The sequence below is a fragment of the Emys orbicularis genome, chromosome 13, assembly GCF_028017835.1.
Source record: "Emys orbicularis isolate rEmyOrb1 chromosome 13, rEmyOrb1.hap1, whole genome shotgun sequence".
NCBI classification, from domain to species: Eukaryota; Metazoa; Chordata; order Testudines; family Emydidae; genus Emys; species Emys orbicularis.
The window spans coordinates 1088955-1108641 of NC_088695.1; the positions used below are offsets into that span (position 1 = coordinate 1088955).

General features: G+C 63.7%; 1 protein-coding gene and 1 long non-coding RNA gene across 2 annotated transcripts; one reads left to right on the top strand and one right to left on the bottom strand.

Annotated features, from left to right (window-relative positions):
- The first annotated feature begins 6515 nt into the window (after positions 1–6515).
- Positions 6516–9369, top strand: LOC135887890 (uncharacterized). Its single transcript, XR_010561829.1, has 6 exons — positions 6516–6617; positions 6988–7034; positions 7752–7798; positions 7995–8098; positions 8642–8686; positions 9131–9369. It is a non-coding gene; the product is annotated as an uncharacterized LOC135887890 (long non-coding RNA).
- A 7016-nt stretch (positions 9370–16385) lies between these two features.
- APOM (apolipoprotein M) lies at positions 16386–19687 on the bottom strand. Its single transcript, XM_065415673.1, has 6 exons — positions 19574–19687; positions 19141–19295; positions 18527–18600; positions 17054–17152; positions 16750–16848; positions 16386–16411 (listed from the first exon to the last, which is right to left on the bottom strand). The coding sequence occupies exons 1-6, from the start codon at positions 19685–19687 to the stop codon at positions 16386–16388; spliced, it is 567 nt and encodes a 188-aa protein (XP_065271745.1).

Below are 19687 nucleotides of genomic sequence, written 5' to 3' on the forward strand. Positions count from 1 at the left end.
CCCCAGTCCAGAACCCAGGCATCCTGACTCCCAGCCCCCCCTGCTCTAACCACGGGGACCCCCCCATCCCCTCTCAGAGCCAGGGGAGGCCCCCCTGGCGTGTGAAAGGTTGTAAGGGTTCCCCTCCTGCTCAGTGGTCAGGGCTCAGTGGATTTGGGGTTCCAGGAGGCCCCATTGCGGGGGGGGCTCCCTCTCCCTGGGTTGCTTGGGGGGCTGGGCTGCTCCCTCCCCAAGCAGTTTTCCCTCAGCCCCAGCCCGGATCTCCCTCGACCCCACGGAGCAGAGCCTTGTCCCCCAAGCGAGGAGCCGCCTCTGAGTCCCCCAATGGAGCAGCCTCCTGCCCCGAACCCCAGAGGCACCACGGGAGTAAACCAGCCCGGTGGCTCTCAACCTTCCCGGGCGACGGCCCTGTTCAGGGGCCTGCTGTGCCCGGCGTCCCCCCGACTTTCACCGCACGTAAAAACCGCCTGCTTCCACAATCAGACAACCCGGATGCACCACGGCCCCAGCCCTGAAATATTCCTTCCTGCCGCCTCTTACTGTATTGCCCCGCTGCCCCGGCTGTAAACCCGGCCGGCTCTGTCTGGAACGGTGCTTGGTACCGCCGTGGCTGGCGCTTCTGCCGCCCGTGGGAAAACCAGCCCAGTCCCTAGCTGGGCTGCCAGAGCCCCCCGGGGCACGGCCCCCCGAGAACCGAGTTCTCTCACCCTGTAGCAGCACCTGCCGGGAGGTTTGGTGGCAGCCGGGGCAATCTCCCCAGGTGGGGTGGGGGGAGAAATAGACCAGATCCAGCCCCACAGCTACCCAGGGAGGGGGACTGAGGCACCCAGGGGCAGGGGGGAGAAGGGCAGCAGTGGCTAGGAGATGCTCTGCCCTATGGACCCCCCAGGGGCAGGGAGATAGTGGGGGCAGGGGAGGGGATGGGAGGCAAAGGTGGATTTTTAAAATGTTTTATTTGGCTGAAGCTTCCAGCCCAGACAGGGCCTGAATTTCAAAAGCCAGAAAAGGCTTCGGGGCTATTTTCTCCCCCTTAAAGCGGGAGGGGAGAAGACAAGTTGACTGGAGCCGATTTCTCGCTCCCACCCGGACACAGCTCCCCGGTGTCACTGGCCAGCGCGGGAGAGGGCCTTGGTCCCAAAGCCGTATCGACACAGCGCTGCAGGACAAACCCAATCTCCGCTGCTCCGGTCGCCCGGCGGCCGTTCCCGTCAGCAGGATCCACCTGGGACACGAGACGAGGGAATCACCGGTCGGGTCGGGAACACGATGTTCAGCATCTTTGCTTCATTCTGACCCCGTGTGACGAAGTGGGGATGTTCTTAATGTTCTCTCTGAACACTGTGTGGGTGCCTCGGTTTCCCCTATGCATTTTGTAAGTCTCTAGGTGATGGGATCAGGGGGTGTGATTGTTGCGGAGCCCTAGAGGGCGGGCGTGATGGTGTCTGCACAGAGAATGGCCGACACCCTGTCTCCTGATGGCCTGGGCCCCTCCCCAGCAAGGTGCCAGCTGAAGGTGTTGGAGAACAAAGAGATCAGGTGACCTCTTGGCCCGGGAAAGAGACAAAGCCCAGAGTAGGGGCTGGAGAGTTTCAGTTTGGGGCTGGCTGAGGAAACAGAGGGAGGCCCAGCACCGGGGTCCGGGCTCCCCACCCCCCAAGCTGGACCTGACTGAGGGGTCCTGTTCTCTGTACCTACAAGCTCTGCTTTGACTGTGTTCCTGTCGTCTAATAAACCTTCTGTGTTACTGGCTGGCTGAGAGTCCCGGGGAATCGCAGGAAGTGGGGGGTACAGGGCCCCGACTTCCCCACACCCCACGACACCCCTCCCTCCAATTCCTTCAGTGACATCTGAATTGTCCCTACAGAGCCCCGCTGGTTCCCATGCTCCGAGGTCTTTTCTCCGGTAGTAGCAGGCGACTGGTGCTTTCCAGACGTGGACACGCTGTGTTCTCATCACACCACCTGGCCCTGGGGGTGAGCCACGCCATGGCTGGAAGCTGGGCCTCCCCACCCCGCCGTGTAGGGGGTTGTGCCTCGCACGGACCATCCCTTCGCCCACACGTCCCCTCTGCTCGCAACAACCCCACGGGCTCCCTCTCACGGCCCGTCCCTTCGCCCACATAAGAACGGCCATACTGGGTCAGACCAAAGGTCCATCCAGCCCAGTATCCTGTCTACCCACAGTGGCCAATGCCAGGTGCCCCAGAGGGAGTGAACCTAACAGGCAATGATCAAGTGATCTCTCTCCTGCCATCCATCTCCATCCTCTGACGAACAGAGGCTAGGGACACCATTCCTTACCCATCCTGGCTAATAGCCATTAATGGACTTAACCACCATGAATTTATCCAGTTCTCTTTTAAAGGCTGTTATAGTCCTAGCCTTCACAACCTCCTCAGGCAAGGAGTTCCACAAGTTGACTGTGCGCTGCGTGAAGAAGAACTTCCTTTTCTTTGTTTTAAACCTGCTGCCCATTAATTTCATTTGGTGACCCCTAGTTCTTGTATTATGGGAATAAGTAAATAACTTTCCCTTATCCACTTTCTCCACATCACTCATGATTTTATATACCTCTATCATATCCCCGCCTAGTCTCCTCTTTTCCAAGCTGAAGAGTCCTAGCCTCTTTAATCTCTCCTCATAGGGGACCCGTTCCAAACCCCTAATCATTTTAGTTGCCCTTTTCTGAACTTTTTCTAGTGCCAGTATATCTTTTTTGAGATGAGGAGACCACATCTGTACGCAGTATTCGAGATGTGGGCGTACCATCGATTTATATAAGGGCAATAATATATTCTCCCTCTTATTCTCTATCCCCTTTTTAATGATTCCTAACATCCACACGGCCCCTCCGCTCGCAACACCCCCATGGGCTCCCTCGCGCGGCCCGTCCCTTCGCCCGCCCGTCCCCTCCGCTCGCAACACCCCCGCGGGCTCCCTCGCGCGGCCCGTCCCTTCGCCCGCCCGTCCCCTCCGCTCGCAACACCCCCGCGGGCTCCCTCGCGCGGACCGTCCCTTCGCCCGCCCGTCCCCTCCGCTTGCAACACCCCCGTGGGCTCCCTCGCGCGGCCCGTCCCTTCGCCCGCCCGTCCCCTCCGCTCGCAACACCCCCGTGGGCTCCCTCGCGCGGCCCGTCCCTTCGCCCGCCCGTCCCCTCCGCTTGCAACACCCCCGCGGGCTCCCTTGTCCGGCCCGGCCCTTCGTTCCCCGCTCCAGCCCGGCTCCGGCGTGAACGGGAGCCGGGCGTTTCGCCTTGGGGCCTGGCGGAAGAGTTCGGTTCTGGGTGCTCTGTGTTGTGTTACCGGTTCGGGGCAGAGCGGGGGTCACGTACCGCCGAGAGCCTTCATTTCTCAACCCCGTTCCCTTCACGTGTGTAGGCTCCTCGTGTGGAGCAGCACAACCGCGGTTTGGTGCGATAATCACCACTGACGAGGCTCCCCTCCCCCGCAGCGTTAGACACCATCGCATCCTGGCCCTGAATCGCTAACCTCCGAGCACCCGCCCCTCTGAGCCCATCGCTAGCCCCTGCAGCGCCTGGCCGAGCCCCAGAAACCTCGTTTGCTGGATCCCGCCGGGAGTTGTGACAAAGGACAAGGCAGCGGCGCGCTGGCTCCGCCCGAGCCAAGTTCCAGAACAGCGTCCGGCGTCACGGTCGACGCTTCCACGTGCTCTGACGTCCACGCGGCTACTCGGAGTGCCTCGAAACGTGCTGTGCCTCATGGGGCTGCAGGGTACAGCCAGTGAGCCAAGTTTGGGGTCGTTTGGGTTCCTGAGATGCTGTCACCTCCCCCCCAAAAAACCCTTTTCTTCAGGTTGCCCGGTTCTATCAAAACATATTGTGCAGAGCTGGGGATCAAACCGTGGCCCTGATTGTGGCCTGTGTGGTCTGAAGCACGGCACATCTACCCCGGCTAGCGCACGGCACCCACTGCGTGTCCTGGGGAGCAGCCTTGCGAACCGATCGCAGGAAGACATTGGCTCTCCAGCTAGCCGCGTGGCTAACGCTCCTGCACTGAGCAGATACCGGGCCCGTGTTTTCTAGCCGCCTGCGCCAGCTCTCGCTGCAGCTGGGTGGTTTCAGGGGCTCTGCAGTCCAGTGAAGGTGACTCACACCCAGCCGGGGTCAGCATGTGGGGACATGCTCCCCCCACCGTGGGCGCCAGGATCTGGGGAGACCTCGCCTCTCTGCAGGTCTGAGCCCTCGAGCTCCGTCCTCTCGGGAACCCCCTTGCAGGTAGTTGAAAGCAGCTTCAAATCCCCCCTCATTCTTCTCTTCTGCAGACTAAACAATCCCAGTTCCCTCAGCCTCTCCTCATAAGTCATGTGCTCCAGACCCCTAATCATTTTTGTTACCCTCCGCTGGACTCTTTCCAATTTGTCCACATCCTCCTTGTAGTGTGGGGCCCAAAACTGGACACAGTACTCCAGATGAGACCTCACCAATGCCGAACAGAGGGGAACGATCACGTCCCTCGATCTGCTGGCAATGCCCCTACTTATACAGCCCAAAATGCCGTTAGCCTTCTTGGCAACAAGGGCACACTGTCGACTCATATCCAGCTTCTCGTCCACTGTGACCCCTAGGTCCTTTTCTGCAGAACTGCTACCCAGCCACTCGGTCCCTAGTCTGTAACAGTGAATGGGATTCTTCCGTCCTAAGGGCAGGACGCATGTGGCCCACAGTGGTAAACCAGCTGAGATCCCTGCTCTAGGGGTCTGGGAACTGAGTCCCAGCTGAGAGGGACCAGCCTTTGATTTCCTGCCCAGCCACTTGTAACTCCTGGCGGAAAACACCGACGTGGCCATGGAGTGCAGGGGGTTCGGGAGACGTGACCGAGCTGGTCGGGAAGGATTCCCCAGCTGGGATGGGTTTGTCGGGCTGTGAAAGCGTCTCCCAGGGGGGCAGGGCTGGGAACATGCCGGATCAGGCGGGGCCGAGCCCCGGGGTGAGGGCAGGATCCTGCCTTGGGATCGCACAGGGGGTGGGTGAGATGGGCCCGTCGGGGGGATTTTCGTATGTCTGGTTTCTATGGAACAAAGAACCGTCAGAGGGAGGGGCAGTGCCAGGGCTGAGGGGGAGTTTGAGGGCCAAGACAGGGACTGTGGGGGGGAAGGGGAGCTGCGGGTCGGGAGTGGGGGGCACCGGCATTGCTGGGGGGAGCCCAGGGCTGGGCTACGCTCTCTAATATGGGGGGTGCCCCCGGTTCCTGCGCAGAGGAAATCCCAACCCTGTTACCCCACTGCCTCATTGTTACCCCGTCACCCAGTGTCTCCGGCACTGCCAGGGACACCCACAACCTGGACTTTGTCGTGGACTCCCAGCCCCACCCCCGGGCTCTCTCGCCTCCGTCCGTGACGGCCCTTCCCAGGGGGCCGCTGGGGCTCAGGGGCCAGGCCCTTTGGCCCTGCTGCCTCCCGCGACCGCCCCGCTGACCCTGCAGCCGCCTGGCTCTGCCGGGGACCCCGCAGGGAGTCCCCTCGCCCTGACCCCCTCGGGGACCCCCTGAGGGAGCGATGCCCCCCCTGATCTCCAGACTGCAGGGACTCTGCGCCAGTGTCACAGGAGGGCTCGTGAGCGTCTGGGCCCAGCCCGGGCCAGGGGGGCTCCGGGGGCTCCTTGTCCCCTGCCCAGCCGCCCCCCTCCTTCCAGCCGAGCCCCCATGTCCCCTCCCCCGACAGCCCCTCCCCCGCCCTTTGTCCTCAGTCCCAGGCCGCTGCCCCCGCCCTCCTCTCCTTTGTTCCCCCCGGCTGGACCCGAGCTGCATGAGGGGGCCCCCCAGTCACCCGTAACTGGGTCCCCCACCTCCCGGCCGCTGTCTGGGGTCCTGGCACCAACAACCCCCCCTCCCCCCACATTGTTACACATGCAGTGCATGGGGAAACTGAGGCACGTGCACCATGTTGCTGCAAAACACCGAGAAAATCTGCCATGTCCTGACAGGGGGGCCTGGGGGCTGCCCTCGGCCCGTTCTCCCAGGATCTGTGGGGCGAGGGGAGCAGCGGGTCAGGCCTGGCAGCTGCCCCCCACCCAAGTTGCAATTCTGGGTGTGCCCCCTTTCCCCTGGGGAGGGCAGGGACTGGCTGGGGGGGAGAGGGGGAGGGCAGGAAGCCCCCTGCTGCCTGCTCCTCATTCCCGCCCTTAGAAACAGCCCCGCCCCCTGTGGTGCCGCCATCTTTGTTACGGGCACCGCCCCCAGCTGGGCTGCGGCCGCCATGTTGGATGTGGGCAGAGGGGTCCTGGCAGCCCCGCCCGGCCCGGCCCGGCCCGGCGCGCTTGTTATGGGCGGGTCGCGCGGAACCACCGGACACGAGCTGCCCCCCCGGGACACACCCCCCCCCGAAGCCGGTGTTTATTGTAGGGCCGCCGGGGGGAGGGGCGGTGATCAGGCAGCGCGCGGGGCAGCCCGGGCCGGGCAGGACCCGCTATAAATAGCCCCGCAGCGAGCGCACGTGTCTCTCTGCGCGCCGAGCCGAGCCTGGCCGGGCCGGGCCGAGCCATGCCATTGGGGGGGGGGAGCTCGGACGCCTGGGTTCCCTCCCGGGGGGGGGTTTCACCTCACTCCCGACATGCAGCCCCTGTTCTGGGGGGCCGGACCCCGTGTGGGGCGGGACGCTCAGGTGAGGGTCTATGGGGGGGGCGAGATCCGATCAGAGCCTCCAATGGGAACAAGGGTTCGCGGCCACCTGCTCCCCACGGCTGGGAGCCCGGACGCCTGGGTTCTCTCCCCGGCTCTGGGAGGGGAGGGGGGCTGGTGGGTCAGAGCAGGGGGGGCTGGGAGCCAGGACTCCTGGGTTCTCTCCCTGGCTCTGGGAGGGGAGTGGGGGCTGGTGGGTTAGAGCTGGGGGGCTGGGAGCCCGGACGCCTGGGTTCTCTCCCCGGCTCTGGGAGGGGAGTGGGGGCTGGTGGGTTAGAGCAGGGGGGGCTGGGAGCCAGGACTCCTGGGTTCTCTCCCCGGCAGGGGGTAAATGCTCTGTTGGTGATTTGCAGGCGGTGGTGATGTGCGGCGCTGGAGCTGAGGACTTTGGGGCATGTGGGTAAGTCCCGGCCCCTCGCTCCTGGCTGGGCTGGGTCCCCCCTCCCCTGCCTCCTTCTGGGGCCGTTGCGATGATGAATCTGCTAGACTAGAGTCTCCGACCCCCAGTGACGATATTCGCAGCGCCCTGAGCAACGGTGTCCCTCACTCCCGACCCGCAGCCCCTGCTAGCTCAGCCCTGGGCTGTACTAATCAGTATTTTCATTAACGATTTGGCGGATGAGCGGGAGGGTGATGAACTGAGCTGGGGGGTTGCCAGCCCTAGGGAGGCCAGGATCTCGAGCGATTGGAGAATGGGTCTGAATTCAACCAGACGAAAGTCCGTAAAGAGACGTGCAAAGTCCATCCCTTGGGAAGGAGAAATGCCGAACGCGGAGCCGGGCCAGGGGGCCATCCTGCCGGAAAGGGTCTGGGGTCAGAGGGGGCACAAATAGGGGATGAGTCAACAGTGAGATACAGCAGGTGGAGTTCTGCCTTGGGAGGGGGTGGGGTTGGCCTGGGAGGATAGGGGGGTGTCTCTGGAGCTCAGACCAGACTGGAGTGTCTAATGAGAAATCAGGCAGGTCTGACCTGCTCCATACCCTTTGGGGGGGGGGGGGGGCTGGTGGGTTAGAGCAGAGGGTGGGGGGTGCTGGTGGGTTAGAGCAGGGGGGCTGGGAGCCAGGACTCCTGGGTTCTCTCCCCGGCAGGGGGTAAATGCTCTGTTGGTGATTTGCAGGTGGTGGTGATGTGCAGCACTGACGCTGAGGACCCCGGGGTGTCTGGGTAAGTCCCTGCCCCTCACTCCCCTCCCCCTGGCATGTCCTGTGGGGCTGTTGCGATGATGAATCCGCTAGACTAGAGTCTCTGACCTCCAGTGACGATATTCGCAGCGCCCTGAGCAACGGCCCTGCTGGTGCCCCTCACTCCCGACCCGCAGCCCCCTCTCAGGACGCTAACCCTCTCTGCTCTGTTCCCCCAGGGCTGGATTCTCGCCCCATGTCTATCTCTGACATGAGCCCAGCGTGGTGAGACCCCCGGGGTCTCTGGATGGAGAGCCCATGGCCAGAGCAGTGCGGTGGCAGGGTAAGGAGTGGGAAACCAGAGATGGGGTGGGGGCTCTCCCTGGCAGGCAGTGTTGGCGGGACTCCTAGGGTCCTGTGCTTCTGGGAGTAGAGGGGTTGAGCTGGGGGGCCCTGATCCGGGGAGCAGGGGGTGACGATTTGTTCCTCGACAGGAGCTCCCACCTCAAGGTTGGGATTCACATGAAATAACACAACTTAGACTGACCCTGCTCCCTTGGGGATCGGGGGGGGAGTGGGGAGACTGGTAACATGGGGTGGCCAGAACCTGTCTGTCCTGAGCTAACAGGGGTCCCCCCCACCCCAGGGCCTGGCTGGGGGGATCTGACTCTGAGGCCTCCAGATTGGATCAGAGTCACTAATTACGACCCAGCCTGCTCCAGAGACCTGTGTGTGTGGGGGGGGGGTTGTCTGGGAGCCAGTACTCACTGTGGCTGTGGGAGGGGAGTGGGGTCTAGTGGTTACAGCGGGGGAAGGGGGGCTGGGAGCCAGGACTCCTGGGTTTTTTCTTCTGCAGTGGGTCATAACTCACCTGTTTGATTTGCAGGCACTGTGACACTTGGACTCAGCCGGGTGGCTCCTGGGGTGTCTGGTAAGTCCTTCTCCTGGGATGCTGCTCCCAGCTGGGTTGGGGTCCCCCCGTCTCATTCCCCGGGGGGCTGTTGCGATGATGAATCCGCTAGACTAGAGTCTCTGACCCCCAGTGACGATATTCGCAGCGCCCTGAGCAACGGCCCCCACCAGGCCTTCTGGGGCCCCTGAGGTGCAGCCCCTGCTAGCCCAGCCCTGGGCTCCTCCCCAGCTCTGCTGGTGCCCCTGGCTCCCGACCCGCAGGCCAGTTCCAGAATCCTTGGCACATCCCAGTCTCCCCCCCTCCCCCCCCATGTCCTAAAGCCTGGAGTTTGGTCTGACTTCGCTTGGGTTCATGAAGCCTGAATCCTGGCTTAGGGGGTCCCGCCCATTGTCCCGGGGGGAACTGAAAAGCCTCGGTATAAAACATGGATTTTAATCAACTTTTCTATTTGTACTTTGGTAGTTTTCTAAGGAAAGGTGCTTGGTGGATTTTGGCTCCAGCTACTCACCAGCGTCCCCCCGGGCTGCGATGGAGACAGAAATCCAGGGGGATGGGACAGGCTGCTGGATGGGGAACTGAAAGGAGAAGTGGTGGGACTGCAGAGCTCAGGCCTGCCACGTGGACAGGAGCCGGCAGCCCCCAGCAGCACGGGGGGAAGGGGGAGGACTTGGGCCTGGGCTGTCCCGTAAAGAACGGGGGGGGGGGGGGGGGGGGGGATGTCTCATCAATAAACAATTGTGGAAGAAATGGAGGGTCTGAGTGTGTCTCCTCCCTTCTCTCTCCTTCCCCCCCCCCCGTGAGGGCTGATGGGAAGGGGGCTGGTTACCGGGGTCTCCTGGCCTGGTGCCGAGATGCGGCTGGCTCTGGGGTGGGGCAGGGCTGGACTTAGAGGGGCCACCTGCCCATTGGCCTGCGCTGCCTGTGACGGGGCGGGGTGACAGGGTGGGGGGGGGGAGAAGCCAGCAGGGGACCCATGCCCTTTAACCCCTTATGTCTTGATTGACCTCTGACCCCGTAACTTATCGTGGAGGGGCCCTAGGCGCTCCACTTCCTGTCCGTGGGGGACCATTTCCGGTTTGACAAGGTTACTTCCGGTCTAATGAGGTTTTTTGTACGCGGGCAAAATCCCCAAGAACTTCCGGTCCAGCGTGTGGACGTCAGTCCCCGCCGTGGGCGGGCTCCGTGCCCTACTTCCGGTGCGCGCGCGACACGCCCTGGGGTGCGGCTGAGTACGTGGGGAGGGGGAGGGGCGCTCTCAATGCCTTGGCAACGCTAACCGCTGCTCTCCGACTGAGCATGCGCCGCCGCTGGAGGGCCCCGTCCCACCTCTCCCCCTCCCGTTCGGGAATGGGGCTGCCATCGGCGAACGCCTGAGCCGCTCCTGCAGTGCGGGGCTTGCGCTGCTGCCAGGAGTCCCCGCTCTCGCAGAGATCGCCCGGCCCAGCCCGCGCGGATCGGCGTGTCTGGGTCTTCTGAGCCGGCCGGCGGCGGGGTGACTGAGTCCCTCTGAGTCATAATCCGCGCAGGCACTAGGCAAGACACCTACACGAACACGCAGACCCTTTCTTGGGTCTTCCCACTGCCGCACATGCGTATTGAAGGCAGTGGGTGCCATGTTTGCTAAGGGCACGTCTTTTAAATAATATAGGAGCGAAGCCGGGTGCGCAGCCATCTTGGAGGTGGGCTGCGGATAGACCTGTTCCCACCCCCCGACCGCCATCTTTGTTTAGGGCAAAATCTGCCAGCTCCTATGGGGTGAAGCTAAATTGGGGGCCATTTTGGATGTGGTCACGGGCGCTTTTCTCCCTAATGGCGCAAACCCCCCCCCTCCGCCATCTTTGTTGTGGGCAAAGAGACTGGCAGCTTGTTATGGCGAGAGGGTCTCTTAAGGACCCAGGGCTGACCCCACTTCTTTAGTTATTGTAGGGTCTGCCCTGTCCCAGCGCCTGGGAGAGAACCCAGGCGTCCGGGCTCCCAGCCCCCCCCACCCCCGCTCTAACTCACCAGCCCCCACTCCCCTCCCAGAGCCAGGGAGAGAACCCAGGAGTCCTGGCTCCCAGCGCCCCCCCCCCCGCTCTAACCCACCAGCCCCCACTCCCCTCCTGAGCCAGGGGAGAACCCAGGAGTCCTGGCTCCCAGTCCCCCCTCCCCTCCCAGAGCCGGGGAGAGAACCCAGGAGTCCTGGCTCCCAGCCCCCTCCCCCCCCGCTCTAACTCACCAGCCCCCACTCCCCTCCCAGAGCCGGGGAGAGAACCCAGGAGTCCTGGGTCCCAGCCCCCCCACGCTCTAACCCCCAACCCCCCCAGCGGTGGAAAGAACCCAGGCGTCCGGGCTCCCCAGAGGCCCCGCCCCCTGCCCAATCCCGTCCTTCCTGTAACCCGACCAGCTGCTGGATTTTCCCCGTCTAGGGCCGGGCGCGGAGCCTGTCCCGTCCCCCCCCCCCGCCTGCCACGCTCCCGGCCCCGCCGCTCCCCCCCCGGTCCCCCCACACTTCGGGGCGCTCGGTGCGAGGCCGGACGGGAGCAGCCATGGAGCGAGATTTCCCGGGGACCCCCCGCCCCCAGCAGGTCAGAGGGAGCTGAAAACGGGGGGGGGCTGTGTGTGTTGGGGGGGTGATTAAACTGGGGGGAGCGGGGTAGGATTTTGGGGGGGCCACTTCCCCCCCGGACAGTCTGGGGGTGAAATTCGCCCGCTTTGTTGTTTTGTGGGAGCGGGGTTTGGGGTACCCGAACCAGCGATGGTCTGGGTGTATATTTCGGGGATCCCTATTTCGGGGTGTACCCCCCCCTGCCGGAACAAGCAGTGAGGATGGGGCTTTGAAATGAATCCGCCGGCGTTTCAGGGAGGGTTTGATTTTTTTGGGGGGGTGCGAACCTGTGCTGCCCTCCCTGAGAATGGGGGGCTGAAATTGACCCGCTGGTGTTTTGGGGGTGCTTCCCCTGCCAGAACCTGTCAGACTGGGGTATAGTAGCTGGCATTTCAGGGTGAGCCTGATATTTCAGGGGTGTATCCCCCCCCACCATCACTGACCGTATGGGGTGAAATCAGCAAGCTGGTATTTGGGGGAGCAGTACTTTTGGGGTGCATACTGAAGGATTTTTACCATTCAGAGACGGGGTAAAAATGTCGGGGTCCATGAACTGTGCTGTGATCTGCTCTGAATGAGGATGTGCCTGTTTCAGGGGCGCAGTATTTGGGGGTCTCTTATTTCTGCTGCCAGGAGAATTGGTGTAGGACAAAGGGGAAGTATTTTGGGGTGTATCGGTCCTGCTGCGATTGGATCCTAACGCGGGCTTGTCTGTTTCAGGGGGACTCGTGATACTGGGGTGACCCAGCAATGAGGATGTGAGACTGAAACAAACCAGCTGCTGGATCTTTCAGGGGATCAAGGATTTCGGGGGGTTCCTGCCCCAGAGAGTCAGGGGAGTGAAATTGGTGAAGATCGGTATTTTTCCAAGGGTCAGTATTTTGCGGGGGGCAGACAATTCTTGCCATCAGAAGAGACACGTTGGGGTGGATTGAACCAGCCAGTGTGTGTTTTGGGCCCCCCCCCCTGCATTTTGGAGTGAATTAGCACCATTTCCAGTGGCTACAACTCAGGGGGTGAAATTAACAAGGAGCCATATTTTTGGGGGTCTCTGAGCTCTGCCCCCAGCCCAGAGAATTCAGGGGGTGAAATCAACAAGGATTTGTCTGTGTGGGTGGAAAGGACATTTTGGGGTTCTGTTAGCCCTGGCGCCGGTGGATAGAATTGGACCTCGACAACACACCTCCCGACTGGCTGAGGGACCACTGTTTAGGGGTGAAGGACCCCAGGCCCAGCAGAGACGGCTGAGGGAGATTCGGATCTTTGGGTGACAGCAGCTGCCAGCGGGACTGAAGTTAACCCGGACACGAAGGAAATTTGTGGCTATTGTGTGGTGAAGGGTCCCCGATACTGCAAAATCGAGGCGCTGATGTCTGGTTCTGGGGAGCAGCACGGGACCCTGAACTAACCAGGTGTTTGTGGAAGGCGGCTTTAGAGGGGAAAACGCCCCAGAGAGAGTTTCGGGGAGACCGGTGCGTTGGGGAGCTGGCTAGTGCCCCAAGGTCTGGACCCCTCTCACTGCTCCCTCCGTCTCCCCACACCCCAGTGTTGATTTTATTTGGGGCGCTGGATTCTCGCCGGTTTCCCCCCATGTCCCTAAACAGAGCCAAGGCCTGGCTGACAAGACTCCGCTGGTGGGGGCGTGAGGCAGGAAAAGAGGGCGGGCTGACGGAGGCCCCCCGGAAATCGCAGTGGTGGGGCGCCCGGCGCCTCCTGGCTCTGATCGGATGGGGCCGCGCCGGGGATCCGGGCCCTGCCCCGGGACAGGGCCTCTTCTCTAGGGTCTCCCAGGTCCCTCAGTATCTGTCCCCCCATCAGCCGCCGGCCGACATCCCGGAGCATTTCCAGATCTGTTTCAACTTTGCCCGGCACCTCTTCGACCTCTGCGTGGTGACTCTGCTCTGTGCCTGCTCCCCGGCTTTCCGGCTGCTCCTGGATATTTTGGGGTTCAGGGGGCCCCTGAAAGTCTGGCTCCACGGGCTGGCCACCTTCCTTGTCACCACCTACGGGATGTACCTGGCCCTGTGGCTGGTCCAGAAATACCTGCTGCAGTTCGCCTGCCTCTACGGCTTCCTGCAGACGCTGGTGCTGTGCGTGAGCATCCGGGCTGCCGAGGAGGAGGAGGAGGAGAGCGGGGGCGGCCCGGGGGGACTGGACCCCGGCGGTGGGGCAGAGGCAGAGAGGACGGAGTGACACCCCCACCCGTCTGCCTCGCACCTCAGCAATAAACCACAGAGTCACCAGCGTCTGGGTGTGCGTGCGAGGACCGAGCTCCGCCCACTTTCCACATGGAGACACAAGACTCCGGCACTATGGGGGCGAGGGCACCAGGACTTAGCACCGCCCCCCTTGGGTACAGAGACATGAGACTCCGCCCCCAGGCACTTGTGAGACGGGGCGGGGGACTGGCTGGCTCAGGAGTTTGGGGGATGTGTGTGTGGGGGGGGTCAGAACCACTACAGGGAAGGAACCAATCAGAACCGCTGGGATCCAGCCAAGCTGCAAGTGGATCTGCGGGGGGAGGGGAAAGCGGATCGGAACCGCTCCGGGTCAGGGAGGGCAAAGGGATTTGGGACCACAGGGAAGGGAGAAATGGGGGTTGGGCGGGGTCTGGGGGTCAGAACCAAGGGAGTGGATCTAGCTGAGCCATGGGAGGAGGGATTCTGTGTTGGGGGGGAGTGGGAGGGATCTGGGCGTGGGGAGCAATGGGGGGGGGTGTCTCTTCTTAGCAATAACACCCTTCCTTGGTGGCGGATGCCAGGGGAGGGGACCCCCAGGGAGAGGTCTGACAATGGAGATGGGGGGACACCCCCCCCCGCATCCCGGGCTCCCAGCTGGGGTGATCCCATGTTCCCGCTCTAGAACGATCTAGAACGTGGCTTGGGTCTCCCAGCTCAGGTGTGGTGGGGATGGACACTGTCACTCTCTTATAGACCAGCCTCCCCCCGGCCATCGCTTCCAATCTTGCCGCTGGTCTAGAGCGAACAATGTCACTGTGGTGACGTTATCTAGAACTGACCGCCACAGCCAGCCTTCAGGGCGTGAGCCGTGGTCTTTAAGGAACACGACATCCCCTCCCTATGCCAAAGTGATCTAGAACGACCCAGACGGGAAATACAAGGCATGATCCAAAACATTGGTGATCGATCTAGAAACAAGAGGTGCCGGTGATGGTCTAGAACATGCCACCAACCCTACCGGCCCTATAATCTAGAACCCCTCCTGAGGGAGGCCTGCTGGTCTGCAGGCTAGAGCCAGTCCCTGTGGGAAGCCTCTGGCATCTGACCTAGAACAGACCTCTGGTCTCCACCTCTTTGCCATCAGCCATCCCACAAGCTCTAGAACAAAGCCCCTATTTAGACACAATCTAGAGCAAACCCAAGTGCCCGCTTTGCCACACAGTCCAGAGCGAGCCCGCTATCTCTGGGAGACACTCTGTCCCCTTATGACGATGATTCTCACCAGCACCCCTGTCACTCTGCAATCTAGAACGAACCCTCCGGCTCTTGGATGGGATCTAGAAGGTCCACTCCGCTTGCCTTGTGTTCTAGCCCATGCGCTCGCTGCTGAGATATCATCTATCGCAGCCCCCACTACCTCCCTCTCAATCTACACTGCTCCAGACACCCCGTGTGATCTAGAACATGCTCTGGGACACAGTCCAGAACCCCAACCCCCCTTTGTGCTAAAATCTAGAGCACACTCGGCCCTGCGCAGAAATGCCCTAGAATGAGCCTCAGGCTCTGGAGTCTACGGGAAACTCCCTTCTCCCATGTGTGATCTAGAACAACTTTCCCAGCATCCCTGACTGCTCTTCCACCGGATTCTAGAAGAACCCCCACCCCCTTAACCCACCCAGCACAGAGACAATCTAGCATGACCCACCCTGCACCCAACCCAGACCGGTTTCCTGCTGTCTTTTCTCAGCAGCGTGGTGCTAGACAATCATTCCTTGCACTCTCCAGATCACCCTGATCTAGAACGTGTCTGATCTAGAACACAGTTGAAAGGAGTTTTGAGTTGAGAAAAGTCTTTGTACTTGATCCTGCCCCGTTTGCCTACCCGGCCTCCTCCCCCAGCTCTGCTGGTGCCCCTCGATCCAGGCCTGCAACCCCCCAGCTCTGCCCCAAATCCAGTCTGGGGGGTCTAGATCAGCAGTTATGGTGTGAGGCGGGGACCTGAATTTGCTCTGCTCTGGAGCAGCATGGGGGCAGGGGCGGAAATCTGTGACCTTTATCTGTGGATTAATGCAGACCAGCGCTCGAGAGCCGATTCCAGAGCCCGGCTCCTGCGCTGGGTTTTAAACCTGTGTTTTATTTAAATAAAATGGAAAATTTGGCAGTCAGCGAGCGGCCGGCCGGGAATGGTTTTCTTGTGCGTCCCAACCGAGACTGTCCCCCCCCCCCCCCCCAAATCGCATCAGGCCCTGCCCAGACCCTCCGACCTAGATGGGGGACCCCCTGACTGAGCCGAGAGCCCCGTCGCACCAGGCCGCTGCTAGCCCAGCCCTGACCCCCCCCCCCGCCCCGCCGGTGCCCCTCACTCCCGACCCGCAGCCCCCCGCTAGCCCAGCCCTGCCCCCCCACCACTGGCCACGCCCCATGTGTCTGAGTCGAAACCAGCGCTTAGGGACACATTGTCACAGATGCGGCAGGATTGGGATTTATTTGACAGGCTCTGCAGAAATGGGGTTTCTTCCTCCAGGCAAACGAGGGGGTCAGTCTTCGGGGGGGCTGTTTCCTCGGGGCGGGCCAGTCGCAGCAGCTGGGGGGGCTGGCAGAGAGAAACGGAGAAAGGCCTGAGATGGAAAACCGGCTGCGCCTTTAATTGTCAATTTCAGCGTCCGATGGGAAAACCGGGCCCCGCAGAGTTAGCAGTGGGGGGGGGGGACCCAGGAGATCTGCCCCCCCAAACCTCAATCCCAGCCACCCCCGCCCCCCGGAATAGGGAGCTCGGTCTCTGGAGGCCGGGCCGGGGGAGGGGGCCCGGGAAACCCGGCTGAGACTTGGCACACTCCAGCCAGGTCAGGGGGTGCGGGGCCCCTGGGACAGGTGGGGAATGGGGGGGCCCCTGGGGCGGGTGGGGAATGGGCGGGGGCCCTGAGGCTCGGCTCACCTGGCAGTGGGTCAATCAGGAATCCTGAAGCTGGCAGGTGTCTGGGGGGCGGCAGAAGAGGGAGAGGGTTAGGGGGTGCGTGTGTGTGGGGGAGATTTACGGGTGGGGTTGTGCATCAGTGAGCATTTTGGTGACCCCAATAACCTACCCCCAATCCTCTTCCACCCCCCCAAATCTACGCATCCCCCCAACACCTGCCCAACCCTCTCCTGACCCCCCAAACCTCCCTCACCCCCACAACCTCCTTTCTTCCCAGCACCTCCCAACCCCCTCCCCCCAATCTCCTCCCTCTCCCAACCCACCGCCTTCCCGCCAAGCTAATCCCACTGGCCGATGGGGTGGGGGGACCCCCCTAAAGGCTACCTCATCTGGGTGGTACCTTGGCTGCGGGGGATAAGCAGGAATTCTTCCATGTCCAGGCAGTAGGCTTGGCTCCGGAAATCCTCAATGCACTTGTCAGCCAGGTCGGAGGTGCGGGCTGGGGGGGAAGGAGGACAGGGAGAGATACCTCAGAGAACCCAGGAGTCCTGGCACCAAGCACCCCCCTCCCCAAGAACCCACTCCCCTTCCAGAACAACGATAGATCCAGGCGTCCGGGCTCCCAGCCCCCCTGCTCTCACCACCAGCCCCCACTCCCCTCCTGGAGCCAGGGAGAGAACCCAGGTGTCCGGGCTCCCACTCACAGTACAGCAGGATCCTTTGATAGTCTCGGTCGGTTTCCTGGACAATGATGGTGTCTGGACACTTGCTGGAGAACAGCTCGGTCCTCATCCCCGGCCGCCCTGTGATGGGGGAGACAGAGCCAGGAGCTGGGGGCCGCGGGTCGGGAGTGAGGGGCACCGGCAGAGCTGGGGGGGGCAGGGCTGGGCTGGCAGGGGCTGCGGGTCGGGAGTGAGGGGCACCGGCAGAGCTGGGGGGGGGCAGGGCTGGGCTGGCAGGGGCTGCGGGTCGGGAGTGAGGGGCACCGGCAGAGCTGGGGGGGGGGCAGGGCTGGGCTGGCAGGGGCTGCGGGTCGGGAGTGAGGGGCACTGGCGGAGCTGGGGCGGGTCAGGGCTGGGCTGGCAGGGGCTGCGGGTCGGGAGTGAGGGGCACCGGCAGAGCTGGGGGGGGGCTGGGCTGGGCTGGCAGGGGGCTGCGGGTTGGGAGTGAGGGGCACGGGCAGAGCTGGGGGGCGCAGGGCTGGGCTGGCAGGGGCTGCGGGTCGGGAGTGAGGGGCACGGGCAGAGCTGGGGGGCGCAGGGCTGGGCTGGCAGGGGCTTCGGGTCGGGAGTGAGGGGCACCGGCAGAGCTGGGGGGGCAGGGCTGGGCTAGCAGGGGCTGCGGGTCGGGAGTGAGGGGCACCGGCAGAGCTGGGGGGGCAGGGCTGGGCTAGCAGGGGCTGCGGGTCGGGAGTGAGGGGAACCGGCAGAGCTGGGGGGAGCAGGGCTGGGCTAGCAGGGGCTGCGGGTCGGGAGTGAGGGGAACCGGCAGAGCTGGGGGGAGCAGGGCTGGGCTAGCAGGGGCTGTGGGTCGGGAATGAGGGGCACCGGCGGAGCTGGGGGGAGCCCAGGGCTGGGTTGGCAGAGGCTGCGGGTCGGGAGTGAGGGGCACCGGCAGAGCTGTGGGGGGCAGGGCTGGGCTGGCAGGGGGCTGCGGGTCGGGAGTGAGGGGCAGCGGCAGAGCTGGGGGGGGCAGGGCTGGGCTGGCAGGGGCTGCGGGTCGGGAGTGAGGGGCACCGGCAGAGCTGGGGGGCTGGGCTGGGCTAGCAGGGGCTGCGGGTCGGGAGTGAGGGGCACGGGCAGAGCTGGGGCGGGTCAGGGCTGGGCTAGCAGGGGCTGCAGGTCGGGAGTGAGGGGCACCGGCAGAGCTGGGAGGGGCCCAGGGCTGGGCTGGCAGGGGCTGTGGGTCGGGAGTGAGGGGCACCGGCAGAGCTGGGGGGGGCAGGGCTGGGCTGGCAGGGGCTGCGGGTCGGGAGTGAGGGGCACCGGCAGAGCTGGGGGGGACAGGGCTGGGCTGGCAGGGGCTGCGGGTCGGGAGTGAGGGGCACCGGCAGAGCTGGGGCGGGTCAGGGCTGGGCTAGCAGGGGCTGCAGGTCGTGAGTGAGGGGCACCGGCAGAGCTGGGGGGCTGGGCTGGGCTAGCAGGGGCTGCAGGTCGGGAGTGAGGGGCACCACTCACCTTCTGTGGCCAGGTCAGTGCTCCCTTCGTTAAGCAGATAAATCCATGATCTGGGCACGCAGCCCCCTGATTTCCTGTGGGGGAGAGAGGGGGGTCAGCTGGAGGGGCCTTTGGGGAGCCAGGTGGAGGGGGGGTGGCTGGTCCGTGGGGGGAGGGGCAGGGTCACAGAGCGCGGAGGGGCCACGCGAACGTCCCATCCGACAAGCTGCCAGCCCCCCCCAGCCCCGCACCACCGCCCAGCCACTGGCCATCCCCAGAGGGGCCCGAGCCCCCAGCTACGGCCGGGAACCGATTCGGGGCGAGCTGCCTGGCTCATCCCGATGAGAACCCCCCTTGGAGCTGGGGGCGCATAACTTCCCCGCCCCACGTCCAGTGTCTGCGCGGCCTGGGGGGAGCAGGGACCAGCCGGCCGGGATGACGCGCAGAGACACACCCCCCCCCGGCGGCCTTCAGGGGGAGAGGAGTAAACTCCTCCCCGGAGCCAGGGGGGCATCCCTTCCTGACCCTGCCGGGGAGACCCTGAAGCCTGAGTATTGGGCACGTCCAATGGGGCGAGTCCTGCGCCTCAGTGCCGGGCACGCCCTGGATCCGGGGGGTTGGGGGGCCCCACTCACAGGCGGAGGGCGGCGCGGAGCTGCAGACGCTGGGGCTGGGGGCCCTGCCCCATGTGGAAGATGGAGCCGTCAGTGCCCGCGAAGGTCTCCAGGGCAGCAGGGGTGACTGCTGCTGCAGCGATGAAGTGCCAGGTGCCCAAGTACTGCCGGGGGAACTGCGGGGGGTCAGGGCGCTGCAGAGACCCCCCCCGCAGCCCCCCCCCACATCCCCCCGCAGCCCCCACCCCACAGACACCCAAGTACCGGCGAGGGAACCCCACACCCTTCCCTGCCGCCCAGGGGTCCCCAAGCCCACCTCTGGGGGGGCTCATCCCCCAATCCCCATGTGAACACCCCCTTCCCCTGAGTCCCCCCACAACCTTCAGTGCCCCCACCCTTGGGGATCCCCAGACCCCCTGATCCTGGAGAGGGGTTCCCCCCCAGTGCTGGCTACCTGGTCCCGGTCCAGCCCGCTGGCTGGCAGGGGGGCCGGGGGGGTACATGGGCTCAGGGCGCTGATCAGAGCCCCGTACAGGTACAGCAGGTAGGACCACGTGCGCTGGAGCAT